General features: G+C 38.6%; 1 protein-coding gene across 1 annotated transcript in view; it reads right to left on the bottom strand.

Annotated features, from left to right (window-relative positions):
• LOC150080464 (uncharacterized) overlaps positions 1-17,977 on the bottom strand; it is an 84,445-nt gene that overhangs the window by 43,375 nt on the left and 23,093 nt on the right. The window contains exon 2 of the mRNA XM_090381979.1: positions 1,455-2,010. Within this exon, the coding sequence (XP_090238105.1) occupies positions 1,455-2,010 (556 nt within the window). The remainder of the gene's footprint in view (positions 1-1,454; positions 2,011-17,977) is intronic.

Raw genomic sequence — 17,977 nt, 5'->3', positions numbered from 1 at the left:
CAGAGAAGAATGGACTTGGATTTAAGTACTTGTAAATCACCAAAAAAACAAACAAAAATGATAGTTAAGGACCTGAAACTGATCCTGGTTGAAAATAAATTAAACTAGAAACCAACTGCAATTGTATCTAAGCATTTTTAAAGCATGGGCTACGAATTGAAGATAAGGAGGCCATTATGAAAATTAAAGTTTAAAAGTGACTTATAGATGTAAAATAAGAGAACGTCAAATCTCGAGATGCCTAGAGAACTCCACCGCCCACCTTACATGTTAAATGATGTTTAATTCGGATTCCTATAACTTGTTAAAATTTATATTGGTCATTTTTCATTGAACCGAAAAATATAAATAAAAATATATTTTTAACACATTTTGGCCATCATTAGACTGTGTGCTCCTTGCGGATGAACTAAAAATTACTAAATTCTTAGCGTCTAGAAAATCTCATGAAATCACCTGCTAGTTAATTAACATTGAAATTTGCATTCCTGAACAAGATTAAGAATCCAAGTCCCAGTGCTGATTAAGATGTTTCATTGATGTCATAGAATCTAATAACAGGCTCGTGCTTGATAGGCATACGAAGACTGTTCGAAAAGTAAGGAAGGTGTTTTTAGGGAGAAATGGTGCTTCCCGAACAGTGAAATATCCCACGAATAAAGACATGCGCGACGTTTCTTTTCTTCGTGTCAAAAGACGCTATACACATTCGTTGACATTAATTGACTAAACTAATATGGCTGTCATACTTAAAATGTGGATAAACGAAGAATTGTGTGCAATTATCTGATTTTTACGCATCACAGGAACTAAACTGGCAGAAAAGTTTCAGCAACTACTAGCAGTATATTTTTTGTCTAAGACGAGTCTGTATTTGCACAACGAAGTACAGTATAGTGTTAAATGTGAGGAGGTTGTTTCAAGACTTTCAAAGCCCTGAAGCAACACTGCTTCAGAGCTTTGAAAGAATATCTGGCTAGGAACTGATTCAGCAATGATGATGAGCTTAAATGTGGCGTTGAAACAAACTCGGTTGAATGGGAATGTCCCCGAATTATACGACAGAGGCACACCCTTGACACGGTGTACAGGTGCTTCACTGTTGATGGTCCACTATGCCGAAAAGTGGTGCACTAATGTGCATTAATTTTGGGTAATTTCAGTCTTCTAAGATCAAATATCTTTTCAGAAAATTATCTTACTTTTCAAACAGACCTCGTGTTAATGGATTATGATCACCAATGAAGGTACTGAAAAACTATTTTTGTTTTTAGCACTTACAAGACTGTACAAGCTTTATTTCTGGGGCCCTGTTTACAGATTACTTATAGTGGAATATACAGAGAGACGAGTCCAGTTCACTTTCTGTTCGTTAAGTCTCGTTAAATGTCAAACCTCCATCTATAAAAGAGTGGGAAAAATCTAGGCGGGCACTACGGAAAGGTGAAAACTACCTGGTTGATGATTTCTCCATCTGTTGGTGATGACTTCGGATGGCCATCCTGTTCACATGCACCGGGATCGGCACCACAATCTTCGGGGCGTTGGGATTTGTCGTCGATCTCCCTGAGGTGAGTCCCGCTTTCACCCGCTTCCACTTGGCACGTCGGTTCTGAAACCAGATTTTCACCTGAACCTCGCTGAGCTTCAACGAGTGAGCGATCTGCGAACGTTCTGTGAGTGACAGGTATTTCTTCGAGTGGAACTCCTTCTCGAGTTCCAGCAGCTGCTCACTGGTGAACGCTGTCCTCCTGCGGCGGGTTTTGCCAGAGGTATTACCGTCTTTCGACTGACTGGCAGGTTTGTTTTTGTGTCCGTTCGATTTGTTACACAAATTCTCTTTGGTGACCACCACTTCCTTTGTCGGGTCGCGACGGGACGTCGATTTCTCCGTGAGAGACGATGACCGGTCTCCTTCCGGACTGGAAACGCTGGAGCCAGGGCTGAGACCTGTCGATGAATGGCTAGAAGAATGACTAGAAGCTGCCGATCTGGAAGGAGGCTTGTGGGCTGAAATTAAAAAATAAAAATTAATGCGTTTTGCTCTTGTTTACTGATTAACAAGCACAGATATTAAAGTACAATGTAGAGGTATAAAAAGTGTCTCAAAACTTGTCAATAACTACTTCCAACTTCTTTTCGGTCAGATAATAATTAAAAAAATCACACCAGTTGTATTTTTGTTGTATCGTTCTAGTCCGTTATGGGGTTGAAGCCTCAAATTGTGCCTAACTCAGGCATGAAACTAGCGGCTTCCTAAGTCTCAGCTTTAATAGGCTAAGAGTTAAACCTGTATGAATACTTAAAGGCTATAATTTACATTAAATTTTAAAGTCACTGTACTTATCGATCACGGCCTCTTTCTGTACATAGCTATGAGCAAACCGGATTTGCAGTTTAGGGCATCGATCTCATTTATTGAGAATCTTTGCCACGAGTTGCATAGGTATTGCACTACTCTAAATAACATGCGTTGCTTCAATCGAGAAGCTTTTTATTTAAAACGTATGAACATAATGTGGTATTTTGAACAGGGATTTACTGTGTGCGTGCGTGTGTGTAAAAACCTAAAATAAATGAGAAAAAAAGAAACTCTACTGCTACACCATAAGTCTGTCTCATTTTGTTTTTGTTCCTTCATTATAAAGATAATTTACGGACTGTTGCATTTTAAGTTACGTCCGGGAACTAATACTCTGCAAGAGGGGATAAACCGTACGTTCAGAGAAGCCTCGTGAAATCTATTTGCACCTCTTCGTCATCGCATCCGGATTGTGTACAACAGCTGCTTTTTCCGTATTTGTTGAGTGAGTTTATCACGATGCAATCTCCAATGGGTTCTTCCATGTTCCACTCGTTTTCTAGCTAATTATGTTGTCAACTTCTTATCGTGAAAATTTTCCAGTGTCATCATTGTTTATGCTTATTTACCCCAATCTTCTCATGCTTCCTTAATTGTATTGTCCAAACAAGTTATTCCTTTTTTACCATTTCCTGTTTTCGTTTCTTCTCTCTCAGTGCAATACTCCCACGAAAAACTACTCCTTGGAAAACCAAACCTCCTTTATGTGACCAGGTATTAAAATAATTCAAGTTTTCTGATGGCTTGTTGGCATTTGAAGCTAGAAAAGGGACTGGTCCACCGAGTGAACGGATGAACTTTCAAACGCCTAATTAATGATGCTAGAAAAAAACCTGAGGTGTTTACAACTCTTTCTTCACACTTGAATGGACACTGTATCATCTTAACACCAAGTTACACTATTTTCCTGCTGAATAAAATCTTTTTGTGTGTGTGTATTTATTTATTTTTTTTTTATCATTTACCAGAACTCTAACAGCACGCGATAATGTCAGCCTCTAATGACTCAAGGAACAACTTTCTTTAATGGTGACTTGTTCAACGGGGGGCCAATTTTCACCCTCTCGGCTTCGAGAGGGTGAAACTGAACTTCCGCCACCTGCAAGGTCAGAGAGTCGTCGGAAAACTAGGTTTAGGCGGGTCGTTTGTTCAAGCTGAGCTTGCGATGGGGGAGAAGTTGGGGGAGATAGTGCACAGCCGACAAAACGGGCCTATTATCGGTGCTCGCTAGAATGGCAGCGGCGATCGAAGTCGAAAAGGGATAAGCTACTTACACGTCTAATCAAGCTTCCCATACAGGTTAGATCGACCGTCCATGACATTCTTAACACCGAAACAAAGAGGTGACTGAGATCGGCGTCACGTGTCGGCTCGTATCCGTGCCAAAGTGTCCGAGGTCAGCCGACAGGGGCGAGAGCGATTTTGACCCTACGTGCTGCCGGGACAAGTGACCTTATTTGAACGTGACAGGGTGTGGAAGGCGATATACGTCTCTGTGTGAGGGTGGAGTGCTACGGTTGGGGAGTAGGTGGTGTTAACGGTCGAAAAAGTCGTGATAACTGAGATTTTCACAAAGAAACCGTTAAAACAAACCATTGTTCCTGGACTGGCTACTGGATGCTGCCAACAGCGGTGCTTTTGGTTCTCTGATAATGATCCCGTTATGAGTTCGGTTTGGAAATTGCTACAACTCGACGACCATTCTCAACATCTGCCAGCATCGCAGCTAACGTTCGTGGAATATACGCGAACAGATAATGAACAGCGTGTGCGAGTAACGAATGTCGTTTTTAGCAGCTTGTAAAAGGAGGCTGAGCGGTTGCTTTTATGTCTCCTGCAAGTGGGACGAAAGAGAAGAAAAAATGAGGGATTAATGAATAACTGTGGACGGCATATCGCCGAGGGCTGACCTTGCGGTTCAGAGTATTAATAAAGTAATGCCCGCATAAAACCGACTACACTTGTAGTAACTCAGGAGTGTCCAAACAATGCTGCTTCATTGGGATGATTATCCGTTTAAATCTATTTCTTTTCTGACAGGAACAGAAACAAAACATTTCTATAATGGTTACGAAGATTTGTGTTTGCAATGTGTGTACTCTATTATACAAATATTATTTTATTACAAATATTTTATCGCATCAAAAGAAGGAATATAATTGTGCCCATGTAGAAAGTGACATACAAAAATGAACTCCGCCCATTGTCTACAGCAAACGAGAGAACAGTTATTTATTTATTTATTATTATTATTATTATTATTATACTAGGCAGTTCCTGACAACCTTTGGCAATCCAGAGTCCATTATCGTACAAATTTAAGTTTTGGAATATCATGCAGAGAATAAAGTATAATAACACCCAAACACTTTCTTGCTGATTCCCTTCTGTTTTTGACTGACACACTCTCTCTCTCTCTCTCTCTCTCTCTCTCTCTCTCTCTCTCTCTCTCTCTCTCTCTCTCTCTCTCTCACCATTACAATAGTATGTAAGGCCTAAAACTGACCATTGCAGTAAGCCTGTGCAGCACATGGAACCATACTGAACTTAGAGATGATATTTATCTTGTTGTTGAACTTGTTTAATGGAATGCAGTAAACATAGCTACATCTTCAGGCCACAAAGGACAGACTTTGTTAATTTTGCCTTACCATTTCCTCCTCATATTCTAATTATAGCCGTATTCTACGAAAATATTCCTGTGCAAAATGCTGGAAAACACAAAAGCTTTCTTTTATCTTGACCATCAATGTCTCTTCTTCCTCTTTCAGACAAACTAAGCTACGAGCAACTTCCACTAATTGTAGCTGGAGATCCTCGTATTCTCAGCATTGGTATAAGATATGCTGCCGCACTCTGCTTAACTCCACAGAAGCAATTTGCCTAGTCAGACACACCACACTCGTTCAGTTTGCCAAAAAATGATCTGTGCCCTGCGAATAGAAACATGCAATGCAAATTTGGAACGAACCACTTGCATCCCTGATATGGCACTCAGCTAAAGTATGGGAAAAACCTGTGAGTGACTACTTCTTTATCCGATTCGGTCCAACCATTTAACCATTAGCAACTCCCACAATCGTTCCTTTTTCTGCTTTCGAGGGTAGCACAGTTGGTTAAATCGCCCTCCTCCCCACACAGGGTGGAAAAGACCAAAGTTCGAATGCCATCGATGACGTGAGGAATTATGAGACGTTCTCACAACGTGGCTAAGTTAGTTGGTCTCAATCGAGGGTCATGCTTTTTTCCTTCCGGAAACAGCAAATCGACCACAGAACACGCGCAATTTACAAATAAATTATATACGGGGCGATATATCCAAAATTGCTGATGCACCTAAAACTCTACAACAAACAGTTTCTTTTCCTTCCGTGGATCGTTTAACTGATCTAGTTCAATGCTTATGAACTGATAGGCAATTTAGCGATGCATATAATAGCACTTGCTTCTAAACATTAGATGCTAGTCCACTGGCAATCTACCATATTCAATTTGAATTGTTTTAATTGATATGGTACGGAATGCCATGACACGTTTAGATCACGCGTTGAACCGAAAGCAACTTCCTACTACTGTATTTCTTTTCTGGAGTGCATATTCAGTCCACGCGGAGACACCAAGATACAACTGAAAGGACGGTAGAATCGTACAGAAAGTCCAGTGCTTTGTCCCTTATTGCCCGTTCCTTCCATATTTTCCTTGCTGGCTTCAACAAACCTCTAAATCTTATCCGAGATGTATATAATGTGCGAACCGAAATTCGAGACCATATCTAAATGAATACCTAAGTATTTTCTGTAACGGATTGCAAATTGATTGCTCCAATCAAGATGTGCAGATGTTGATTCACTGACAACTTCTACCTTCAAAAGTACGATCTACATTTTTGCAGTAGATAAAATCAATTTGTGCAACTTGCACTATTCACTCAGTTCATTCATCAACTGATTTCACCAGTTCTCTAGTTCCAACCATCACCTTCTACAAATAATACCAAAACATCGGCTTAGACGATTATGTTCACACATGAGAAATTCTTGCACAAGCACTCTTCCAAAACTAAATTTCACATAAGGAGGCAGAAGACCGATCCTTGTGGACGCTTCTGATCACCTGTCGGGTTTCCAGCAATTCTTTCTATCCTTAAAGTAATCCCGGATCACACTGTTCATTAAAGAATTGAACTTGTTCAAATGCAATGTCATAATGACACTCTTCCAAGAGATGACTCTTCCAAATTCCACACAAATAATCCAAAAACTGAGGTCGAGATAGTAACGAGAGAAGAGTAGAAGAGAGTATCTCCATCTCTTTCCCGTGCTATTACATTAGGTAAATAGTACATTGCACTAGCCTTGCTGTCATTCAACCATTAGTTACAGCTTGGTATTGAGTTATAAAAGTCACGTTTCTGCGACCTGAATCGCTATAAATTGCGCTATTGGAGAATAGCGTTTTGTCGCCTGATTCTTTCTCACGAGAGGCTAAACTGCACATTCAGCACAAACCTTTACAACTCACAAGTGAGATGGTTGTAGTTTGTTGCAAAATGTGCAGCGTCCGATTGACGCTACTAGCTTCGATAGCAATTCAAAGGTAGTAGAGAGTCAATTGAACTTGAGGGGTTACCACAAGTTTAATGGTATAATCGGTGAAAAAATCTACAAAGCAAAAGTCAGTTCGTGATGGATGCCAGATGCTGGATCAAATTTCTAAAAAACCTCTGCATTTACCAGTCTATTCTTGCTTGTCATAAAGCAAATCTAGTAGGATGTTTTAGCCAAATTGCCACAGATAATGAAGTTCAGATTCCTCTCTTATAATCCAGAGACCAAAGAATTGTGGAAGGATAACACTCATAATTAACCGTCCATAAAAAGTTAGCATAAAAGTTCTGCATGCTTCTTTTTGGGGAACCAAAACTGTGTCATCCTAGTGGACCTGGTTCCGAAATGTAAGAGTCATGGGAGATCACTGTTGATACACCGACAGAACAGTTTAACCTCAATTACTACTGTTAGATCCATACCATGTCCAAATAAAAATGGAGATACCGAAAGGTGGCAAAATTGTAATAATTGCTTTGTAACAAAAAAGAGTAACTTTTGGATTCGATTAAACCAATTTTTTTTACAACGATGAAAGTATTCTATAATGCAGGATAAATAATATATTAAAATTAGTGCCTTCATTCTAAAAGGACCGCTGTCAATTTTTACGCATGCTGTGTTTATAGTTCTTATAGTCATAGTGACTTGTGACTTTCTTGTGACTATAAAAAAAAAACTATCCTATTTTCTTGGAGAGTTCTTGTGCGGATGGACACTGGCCACTGCTGCCTACTTTTGTATGGATGTACTCCATTCTCTGTACGATGCTATTCATTGTATCTGTAATACTTTATATAAGATACTGTGAATATACGGCGGGGTTGCCTGAATTTGACAGGGACCACCTAATGCAGTAAATAAAAAGAACAAAATAAAAGCTCTCTCAGTAACAGAACAGCGCTAGACACTTTCCGTTTTAATACAAGAAAGATACGAGTACAACAAAATAATAGTTCAATCATGCTATAAACACAATATGAATAAAATTGACCTTAACCCTTTTTGGAACCAAGGTACAGAAATTTGAAATTTGCATGCCAAAATCTTTTCGGAAGTTTTTCTCCGTTCCCATTTTCCCAATTCTACTTAAAGAAACAACCACGAATTACACTAAGAAATACCAATAACCATAAGCGCCATATTCCTCAATTACCAAGAAATGTATAACCATAAGGATCAGTGAATTAGGCAACTGTGAGCAAATCAGTCAATGCACCGATAAGCCCCCAAACAACTAACCAGCCAGCCAGCATAAAGTAAAACGTGCGTCCCACCGAAGATGGAACTTTCAAAATATCGCAGTAGTAATCAAAATATTCGAAATCACGGCCCCATTGACTTTTCGAAAAGATCCCTCACACCTACTAGTAAGAATCGACGTTAACTAGCCCTTCGGAATTTTGAGAGGTCAGACAGGGTATTATTTACTTTCCAGCTTCCCTCCCCCACCCATTAAAGTGGTTCATTTTGAAGACGCCGATTGTAATCGACCTAAGTCGGCTACCCAACTCAAATAAAAGATATATTTCTAATCTACCTTAATGTCCATTTTTCACAAGTACAAGTATGTTATTTGAAGCTGTTTGTGGTGGTGGGGGATGTGATTCTACCTGGAAAAGTTTTACTAATACTGTACAGCCTAAGACAGACTATGTATAAAATTTTCCTTTGAAACAGGAAAACAACACGATATGCATTTTTAGTTTTTTGATTGGGATTACAGCCCTCTGTCCGGAGTTCCTTGTATTTCCTTAACGATCTGTTAGGGCCATTATTATGGTATCGTTAACTTCTAATAGTACTGCACTGAAGACCCACTAACAAAACAGACTGAATTAAACCACCAGCAGTGCAGCCATTGGATCCATTTGTTATTCTCTAGAGTTGAACACTTCTACCAACATTCACGAATAGATCTTTAGCTGTTTTTAAAAGTAATGACAAGAAAACTAAGGCTACGAGGAGTAGATATTGTTGGACAGTCCACAACTTGCACATTTTCTTTTACATATGCATTTCTGTTCATTTATTTTTAATACTACAAAGAGTAACCACTGGCTAGCTACCTTCTGGTCAGCGACTCTAAATTAAGGACTTCCCAACCAAAACCTTTTGGATTTAAGATATACAGTAGTCCTTTTTCATAAGAATGTACCCATCCGCTTATTCATCACTAATTTGACAGCGCATGTTCGATCTTGGTTTTAGGGACCATCGAAAAAACCTCTAGGGAGTAACAGATACTTTCATTTCTGAATGTAGCCCCAAGTTTTAAAGTGACTTGAACTTTCACTAAACTGAATCGTTGCACAAAATATCGATCACAAGCTTCCTGTCATTATACGACCGATTATATTCCATCGGAATGGCCAAACTTAAATACATAGCTTTCTTGGCCAATGGCAGCACGTCCCCTTGTGATCGAATATAGAATTACACTTTATGATTCTATGTGTGAAATTTGGATAATAAAAGTGACCCACACATCAGAAATAAGTATGGTAGGTACAAAAGTCTCAAATATCAACTCCTGTATGGATTTCAATGTTGGTCTGGCAATATACAAGAGCGAGCGTTGAATTCAAAGTGATCGATGTGTTGTCCTTTTGAATAAGTTGTTCATCAAGGACTCAAAATAAGATGTACTCTACTTGTACAGGTTGTTCGACGAAAAGCAACTGCTGCCATTATGCCTACACATTTTTTCAGGTAACTTAAACGAAGTTTAACTCCTTCAGACAGTCAAAATAGAATAACAGTTCACTGTTGAACAGCAATATAACTGAAAGGCTGCCATCTTGAAAATAACTGTTCTACGACAGCTAGATTTCTTCACTAGCAGCTACGTTTGTGGTGTTCGACAATTCTTCACTTAGCTGTCATTCGGACTTTGAGATGTTTCTCACTGGTTGTTTTTAATCATGATTAGCAGCTACTGGATCATGATATCCTACAACCTTTCAAAACACGAGTGTAATCTAAAATACTTCAGGTAGCCAACCTTATATACGGTTATCATGATTAGTTTACATTTCGTTTATTATGACCGAAGTAAAAAAAACATCTCTAGTAAAGGAAGGAAAGTTACTAAATGACTACAATTTTTAGTTTACTGTTAGTAAGACCAGATGGTGCAAGGAAGCGAAATTTTTGGATATCAGTCAAAATAAACGAATAATAATAAAAGACAATTGGTGGAATAATGACAATTTCAATCTGGTGGAGTGTACTCTGCCTTTAATTTCTTAAGAAATTAGATTGTTCTTAAAGAATTAGATTAGATTTATGAAGATGTCATCACTTTCTTTAAGAAATTAAAGGCAGATTACACTCCATGCAGGTTGAAGTGCTCATTATTTTACCAATTTCCATTTCTTGAAATGTCTTCGCGCCATGCTACTGAAAGAATATTTAAATCCATAAAACAGAATATTCATATTATTCCTATTCTCACAAGGTAATCATCCAATTTTCCTTTGAACTTAGCTAGACTCACCGCCTCTATCTCTTTAGGACGCAACTTATTTCATTGTTCGACAACCCGCTTTCCATAGGTCAACTTTCAGATCCAGTCTTCTGTTAAACTCTGAAATTTTATATTTCAGTTCTTTGGTTCTTGTCTCAACTATGACAGACCTCTTTCATTTTAATGAATAGCATCAGCGATTTATACCTCAATCAGATCTCCCCGTTATGTCTAGTTGTCCAACTTTTTAAATAATAAATAAATAAATTTTCTGTTTATACTCCGGGACGACCAAACGGTCAGAGGAGTTCACAAGATAGACAGAATACAAGAAACAGCACCGTATTCAGCAGTCACGGGCTTGAACCCCGGTCACTCAAGGCACGTGTACTTATGCACCCGCGCGCCTGACCACTAGGCTAATCCGTACCTTCTAAGCCGTTTTTCATATGTACATGTATATCGATTTGTACTCATCACTAATTCATCCTTTGAACCCTCTCCAGAAGTTCTTTTTTTTTTTTTTTTTTTTTTTTGGGTGCGATCTTCTGACCCGAGGTACGATATTCCGAATGAGGTCTGACCATCGCCTTGTGCAGAGAGGGACAATGACGTTCTTCTCCCCGCTAGCAAACACGCTATAAATCATAGACAGGAGACCGTGTGTCTTCCTAACCGTCTATTTACACTGCTTGGAAACTTTCATGCCAGATTGAATCTTAACACTTATGTCTCTTTCATCCTCAATAACTTAACTTCTTTCTCCTAGCTTGTATTTTACTTCATTGTTACCAAATGCGTAACCTTACATTTAGAAGTATTAAACTTTAGTTGCCATTTTTCGGGCTGCAACCGAGCCAAGTCTTGTTGGAATCAAGGCGTGGTTAAAATTGCTAACTCCTTCTCACTTTCAAATCAACCCCGGACTTTGACAGCTTCCACTAGATACCTTCAATATCATTTATGAAAGTTAGAAAGAGGGGGACCCAATAAGGAGCTTGAGGGACCGCACATCTTACCACCCATGACCCTAATACTATGCACATTATGGTCCACCCTAAAGACTTTAAGGTCTATTGCGTTATCCTTAAGAAAAGGGGTTTGTGTGGGTGTATATATATATAATATCTTTCAGTAACTTTTTCCATTCTTCAGGAATAAAATCAATCTGTTGTCATTCTAAATCAGAAGTAAATTATCTTTTTCTCCATCCTCAATGCAATTTTTAATTAACGTTAGGTGCTATTCAGGACTAGTACCATCCAATGAGAGATTGTAAAAACCGCTTACTACTTTTAATCAGCATTGTACTTAGTACTGCTATTGTGGTAATGCTGTACCATTAGAGGGGTGGAAGAAAAGACGCGTTTCCTTTTAATTATATACTTTTTTCGGCGTGACCCACTATGCAAAGGTCGTGTCGCTTAGTGACACCGAGTTGTTGCTAAGGCATTTCGAAGGAACATCCTTCTGACAAGTTTGTTAGGAACCATTACAGATTTCGTATTTAAACTAAATCCAACAGCTGTGGTTTCTTACATCGTCCCAGTAATTAAAACGAACAGCTCCACTCGAGCGATGTGAACGCCCTCTTAAATTTTGTGTCACTTGAATTTCATGTTCCAAATGTTGCACACGAACAAGCCGAAGTGTCGCGAGTCGTTCTTGTCTGTCCTTTTTACTTGAAAACCACACGCAAACTTACCAGCCGCAGTAGGATCAAGTTCCCTAACAAGATTTCTGCCAGGGGATGCACAAAGAGACGTCTGTTATTACTGGCTTCAAATTTGCAGTCTCCTTTGGTGACCTTTACAGTTGACCACTTGTCGGTGTGAATTGCGGCATTCACTCACAGCGGTAGAACTATACAGACGTATAAGTAATAATCACGTGCTAAAAGTCTACCCCCAGTGCCAGTTGTTACTTTGCACCTTCTTTCAAAAGAGATTTAATGGAAATTTAATAATAGTATTAGCAGTAGCAGAATAAAAGTCTGCAAATAAATGTCTGGATCCAACCTTGTTATGAACACAGAGTCAACTCCTACTTCGAAGAAAACATATTATTCGAGATGAGAGAGAACGTGTTAAGGTGTTTCAGCCTCAGCAGGCTGTTATTTTTTTTTTCTTGAGGGGTAAAAAATATTAAGAAGCAAATAATACCTTCTTAAGACTTCGAAATATCTTTTGATGGTGATTGATCACTTTCGGTTTCTGAGTAGCGGCTAATTGGATTAACGTGTCTGCTACTATTGACTTTAGTGTATCGAGGAATAAAAAATACTCTTATTGTCAATTGAATTCTCGGAATTTTACAGACAGAATTTATTTCCCTCAGAGCTCTGCTTTAAGCAATTGCTAGACTCGAAAAAGCCTTCATCTTTCCTTAAATCTTGAAAGGGAACTTGCATGATAAGAATCAGAGCAACTAGAAATTATCGAAGACTAATGAAATCTCTAAGCATGTCTTCAGTCGCCAAACACGCGAGTCATAATATTGCTGCTGATACTACTGTTGGTTATAAATTATTATTATTACCAACTATTGGTCACCCTTGGCTCAGTCAGATGTCTAGAAGTGTGTAGTACATGGAGGGCCAAGATTATGGTTTGTATTTCCGGTGAGTCCATCGCTCTGTTGCGGGTTGGGCGAGGATGTTCCTGTTTTGAACAGGGATATTTGTGTTGTTGTGGTAGACCCCAGGGTTTCCACCATCCTGCTTTGAAAGAAATCAAAAGGTCAAACATCCTAAAACAGATCCTACATTACCTTTTCGCCAGTTGACACCTGTTAAGGATCATCCGAAACGATAAATAATTTCAGGCCTTGATTGAAATGGTTCCAGAATAACAGAAAAGTGGGCAGCTGAGATGGTTCGTTCCTGGGGACATCCTTTCTAGAATAGAGGTGCACCACTGAAGATTTTGGTACGAAATCGAAGCTATTAGATCGATATGAGTGTTTCCAGTACCATCCACGTAACTTTCAGCATGAAGACGAGAATCTAGAGGTATCCGATCATATGCATACACTTGATACCCAAGATCAAAATATCCAGCTATGTCGTCTTGTCGATTGTATCTTGCAGTTGCTATCAATGTTATAGCCGATCTTTTGGACTATATGTGTAGTTATACTCCCATTTCTTCTATCCATCCTCTCAAACAATTTGTCGAGTTCTTTGAAATTTTTTTCAGGCTGTTCACTGCAGACGAGATTCAAACCCAGAACATAATGACGCTTGGGACAGAAGCAATGCAAGACAATCATCGTGTATATGGTTTTTCAAAAATCTTCATCTGTGTTCTTCCTACAGATTTAGCTTGAAGTACTTCGGCTATTGTTTTTGGTTATAGCCAACTATTCGCTGTAGATCGCAGACAAGGTTCCCGTTGCGAGAATCTGGTTGAAGAATAGAGCGAAGCATCGACTACAGACTTTGTTCGGTGGTGTTGCTTGGTAAGTATTCCTTTGGTCTGCTATGGGACAACGCGTTCGTTTCTTGGAAGTGACGAATGCGGATTCGGCATAATTTTAACCAGTGAGCGAATAAAGAGTAATCTGGACTCAAAAACACTTTGTCTTCAGATGTTCGGAAAGATTCAAATGTCTAAAGCGATCACTCATTTCAATAAACGAATTAGCGCAATTCTGTGGGATATAAATGACTGCAACTCATTCGAATCTCTTGATATTTCCATGTATTAAGCTCTACAATAGAAGTCTACCATGATCTAAATATGTCCGCTTTTACTTCGAAAAATAATTGCGGCTATTGTTTTAAATGCCAAATGTTATTCTTTGTGGTTTTCTTTCTTTTCTACTTCGCAAAGAGGCCACTAAGACGCCTGAACAGGTAATAAGATTGTTGAAAGTCTTTTAAAGTGGTTTTTTCTTCTTTTTTTGCGAGTTGCAAAACCAGAGTATCCGGTGGAAAGAGCCCCATATCCTGAGATCCATTAACTACCGGATGATTAAAAAACAAAATAATAATAAGAAAAACTAGAAATGTCTGCAATCGCCGATGAGGAACAAAAATGGGACCTTTTGCCCCCTTGAGACACGCGTCATTAAGACTGCTGTGATTTTCCAGGTTTGCTCTCTGACAGTTTGGTGCTTTTATGTTCACTTAGAAAGCACAGCCGCATCGAACATCATCTGATATTATCAGCTAATTGATATATTTCCACTTTTACTGGCATTTGGTTTACTTCGAGGGCTTTCCGTTTAGTCATGTGCGATGGAAATAATTAAAAATAGTCTATCGTTCATTCTCTTGACAGTGAGTCCCTAACCTGATTGATCGATATCAGCAATAAATACAATAATTGAACTGTCTCCTGGTCACGCACTGAACAGACCAAATAAAAGTGCGGCTATTCACGCGTGCAAAATGTAAATAAACCAGCTTACGTCACACGTGCAACAATGTAAATGTGATAAACCCGCGTGTTGTTAAATGTGATAAACCCGCGTGTTGGTTATTAGCTGACAATGGAGGTGATAAGCGTGTCCTTATTGTTGATGTAGACTACGTCATAACCCGCGTGAAGTGTGACATCAAGGGCTCTTAGTATTTGAATTCCTTAAGCGTGCATTTGAATGGGAAACCAGTTAACATTAATTGGCTGCTCGTGACAGTCATGAGCAAAAATATATTTAAGCATTTTCACGCTGTAGCCCAGCGTCTGCTGCAATGATAATTTTAAACGTAAGAAAAAAAAAAAAAGGGATGAGAAAGAAAACTGAACTTAAATTCAGGAACTAATTTGCACATGTCAAGATAAACAGATTGATTATAATTAATTGGAAAACAGAAAAACGAAACGGCAAAAGAGAAGGATGGAAAATTGAACTTTTGATGTTTCCCGGGGGGGGGTGAAGAGGAACGGGCTAATGAACGCCATTCATTTGCATGAGGCTCACTTCATCGGAGACCCTGTTCCAATTGACTTCTTTTATGGTAATTCTAAACACAAAAGGTCATAGAACTAGTTCGTATTCTAGGATGGGTTGCGATGCGGAAAGAGGATTGGAAAGTGTAGTCTTACTTCAGTTACTTAGATCTGACAGGTAGCACATGTCTGTAGAATCATACCGAGGGGAATTTGGATCTCCATTAGTGTTTCCAACTGATATTTTTCCTTTTCCACAAAAATCGAAATAACAAAATCTGGAGTAGGTCTAGGACGAAATGGAAAACCTGTACCTAGAGGAGTCTTCTGGGGGGAGACTACTACATCACTAAACAAAAACACGTCTTCCAGAAGATACACACAAAAAAATAAAAAAATAAAAATGCAAGAGCGATGGGCGTATAGATTTATGCCATTGGTGTACACGATTTTTCTTGAGTAAAACTACGAAAAGAATTTTCAAAGTATGGATTCCGATTTGTGTGAGCATTATAAGGGAATATGTCATTAAAAAAAAATGTTGGCGTAAGACGAGAGAAAGCCAACCAAGCAAAAGTAGTAGGAAAGAGAGCTAAGAAAGCTCGCTCTTCTTATGTGAATAGAAAAAAAAAAAAAAAAAGAGTAAATCCAATAATTCCCTTAATTGGGTGCAGTGGAAGATCCACAGAAAGCCTAGCGGAAATGGCAGATAGGTTGAACAGATACTTCTCGTCGATGTTTAAAGTTGGATGCAATCTCGAATCTTTGAGTCAGATTGCTGTAAAATTGTGGTATAATGATCGCTATTTTACAGCAATCCGGCACCTTAAACATTCACCAAAGATTCTTGGGGAGGATTATTTGTTAGAAAAGCTACTGAGGTTAAAGGAGCGAAAGACACTATGGGCAGATTGTATATATTCAGTTATAATTAAAACCGCTGGGAATGTTAGTGAGACCATCATTGAACTCTGGCAGGATCTCTTTGGACTGGAGAAGTGCTAATGCCTCTAGTCAACAGAGGTGGTGCTTAAGAGGAGTTGGACAGCTATAGTTTGAGGACACACAAAAGTTTGAGTTCTGCGGTAGGGAAGCTATGGGGTCTGTGATTAAGGATCCGATTCAGCATCATCTTGACAAAAATGGTATCTTGAATAGATCCTAGTATGGTTTCGTTAAGGGGAGATCAAGCCTGATCAGTCTAGTAAATTGTGATGTAGTCATTAAACAGTGGTATAGAAGGGACGTTTTTTATATTATATACAGTACTTAGTTTTTAGTAACGCTTTTAATACTGTCCCTTATGAGAGGCTGCTACATAAACAGAAAGGAATTGGGATCAGTGGTAGGATCGTATACTGAGTGGATCAAAGATAGAAGACAGAGGGTTTTTATAAATGGTCAACCTTCAGGACGGACCTGGGTAACAAATGGGTCCCTCAGTGCATGGTGTTCGGTACCCTCCTATCTGAATTTTCATAAACGATATTGACTGAGGTATTCAGGGAGAATTGTCAGTTTTCTGATGATTTGAAATTGTGAAGGGTAGTTGACAATTCGAGCCAGGCCATGATGTTTCAAACGAATTGTATCTGTTGCCTATATGGGAAGAAAAAAATTCGAAAAAATGGTAACTTAAGTTTAATGCTTCTAAACATAAGGTTATGCGTATGATCCATTCATTTGAGGACTATAAATCTTGCAGCAAGAGATGCTAAAAGCGGTTCAAGACGAAAAACACAGGTGGTACGATTCAAACTGACATGCAGTGTAAACGGGCGGCTAGAAAGATGGTGCCCTGTCCATAATTTATAGGATCTTTGCTAGTAGGGAGAAGGACGTCATTAACCTTCTGTACAAGGCAATGGTTAGAATGCACCAAAAAAAAAAAAAAAAAAAAAGTTCTGGAGAGGATTCAGAGAGGATTAAGAAACTAAAATAATTTTGTTTTTCTAAATGTTTCAGAGGATTCTTAATGTTTTTTTATGTTTTAATAATTGTTTTTAAAGTGTTAAAAGAATGGATTCATTATTTATTTGGTTTCAAAGCATTTTAAATTGTTTTTAAAATACGGATTTGTATTCTCTCATTCAAAGTTTAGGGTTGGTGATTCGATGTATTTTGGGATCGAGCTTGGGGTCTGCGGGTCTCCGATTTTGTGGTGTATTGGATCATTGATTTTTGTCCACGAGAGTGTGGAATATATATAAACTATTTTTATAGTTGATTCAACAAAGAGTATCAGCACAGAAGTGCGCTACGAGACATCATAGAGGTAATTCCTCTTTTTCTTAACTAATTGATGTAGAACGTATTCAGCCATTGCAGTTCTGATATCTATTAATTAAATAAACTTGAATAATAAAACCGTTTGTCAAAGCCACAGATGAAAAGAGGCTTTCGGTACACTGTTTCAAAAATTCTTGACATAAGTGATTTTGAAATCTGCACTGGTGTTTTCGACGGACCAGAAATCAAATGCCGCAAGATGATAATTTCAACTTCTGTCACACAAAAAGCGGATGCTAGATTACAATCGCATGCGTTGTGAAAAAATCTTTAGGTATTTATAAATCAAATGACTATGAGAAGATTTTTAACAGCATGCTTACTAGTTTCAGAAAATTAAGTTGCATCATAAGTG

The sequence above is a fragment of the Mastigoproctus giganteus genome, chromosome 9 (assembly GCF_048544385.1).
Source record: "Mastigoproctus giganteus isolate SK-2022 chromosome 9, ASM4854438v1, whole genome shotgun sequence".
Taxonomy (NCBI): Eukaryota; Metazoa; Arthropoda; class Arachnida; order Uropygi; family Thelyphonidae; genus Mastigoproctus; species Mastigoproctus giganteus.
Note: the sequence above shows the minus strand (reverse complement) of the source record. Positions and strands in the feature narration are given on the sequence as shown.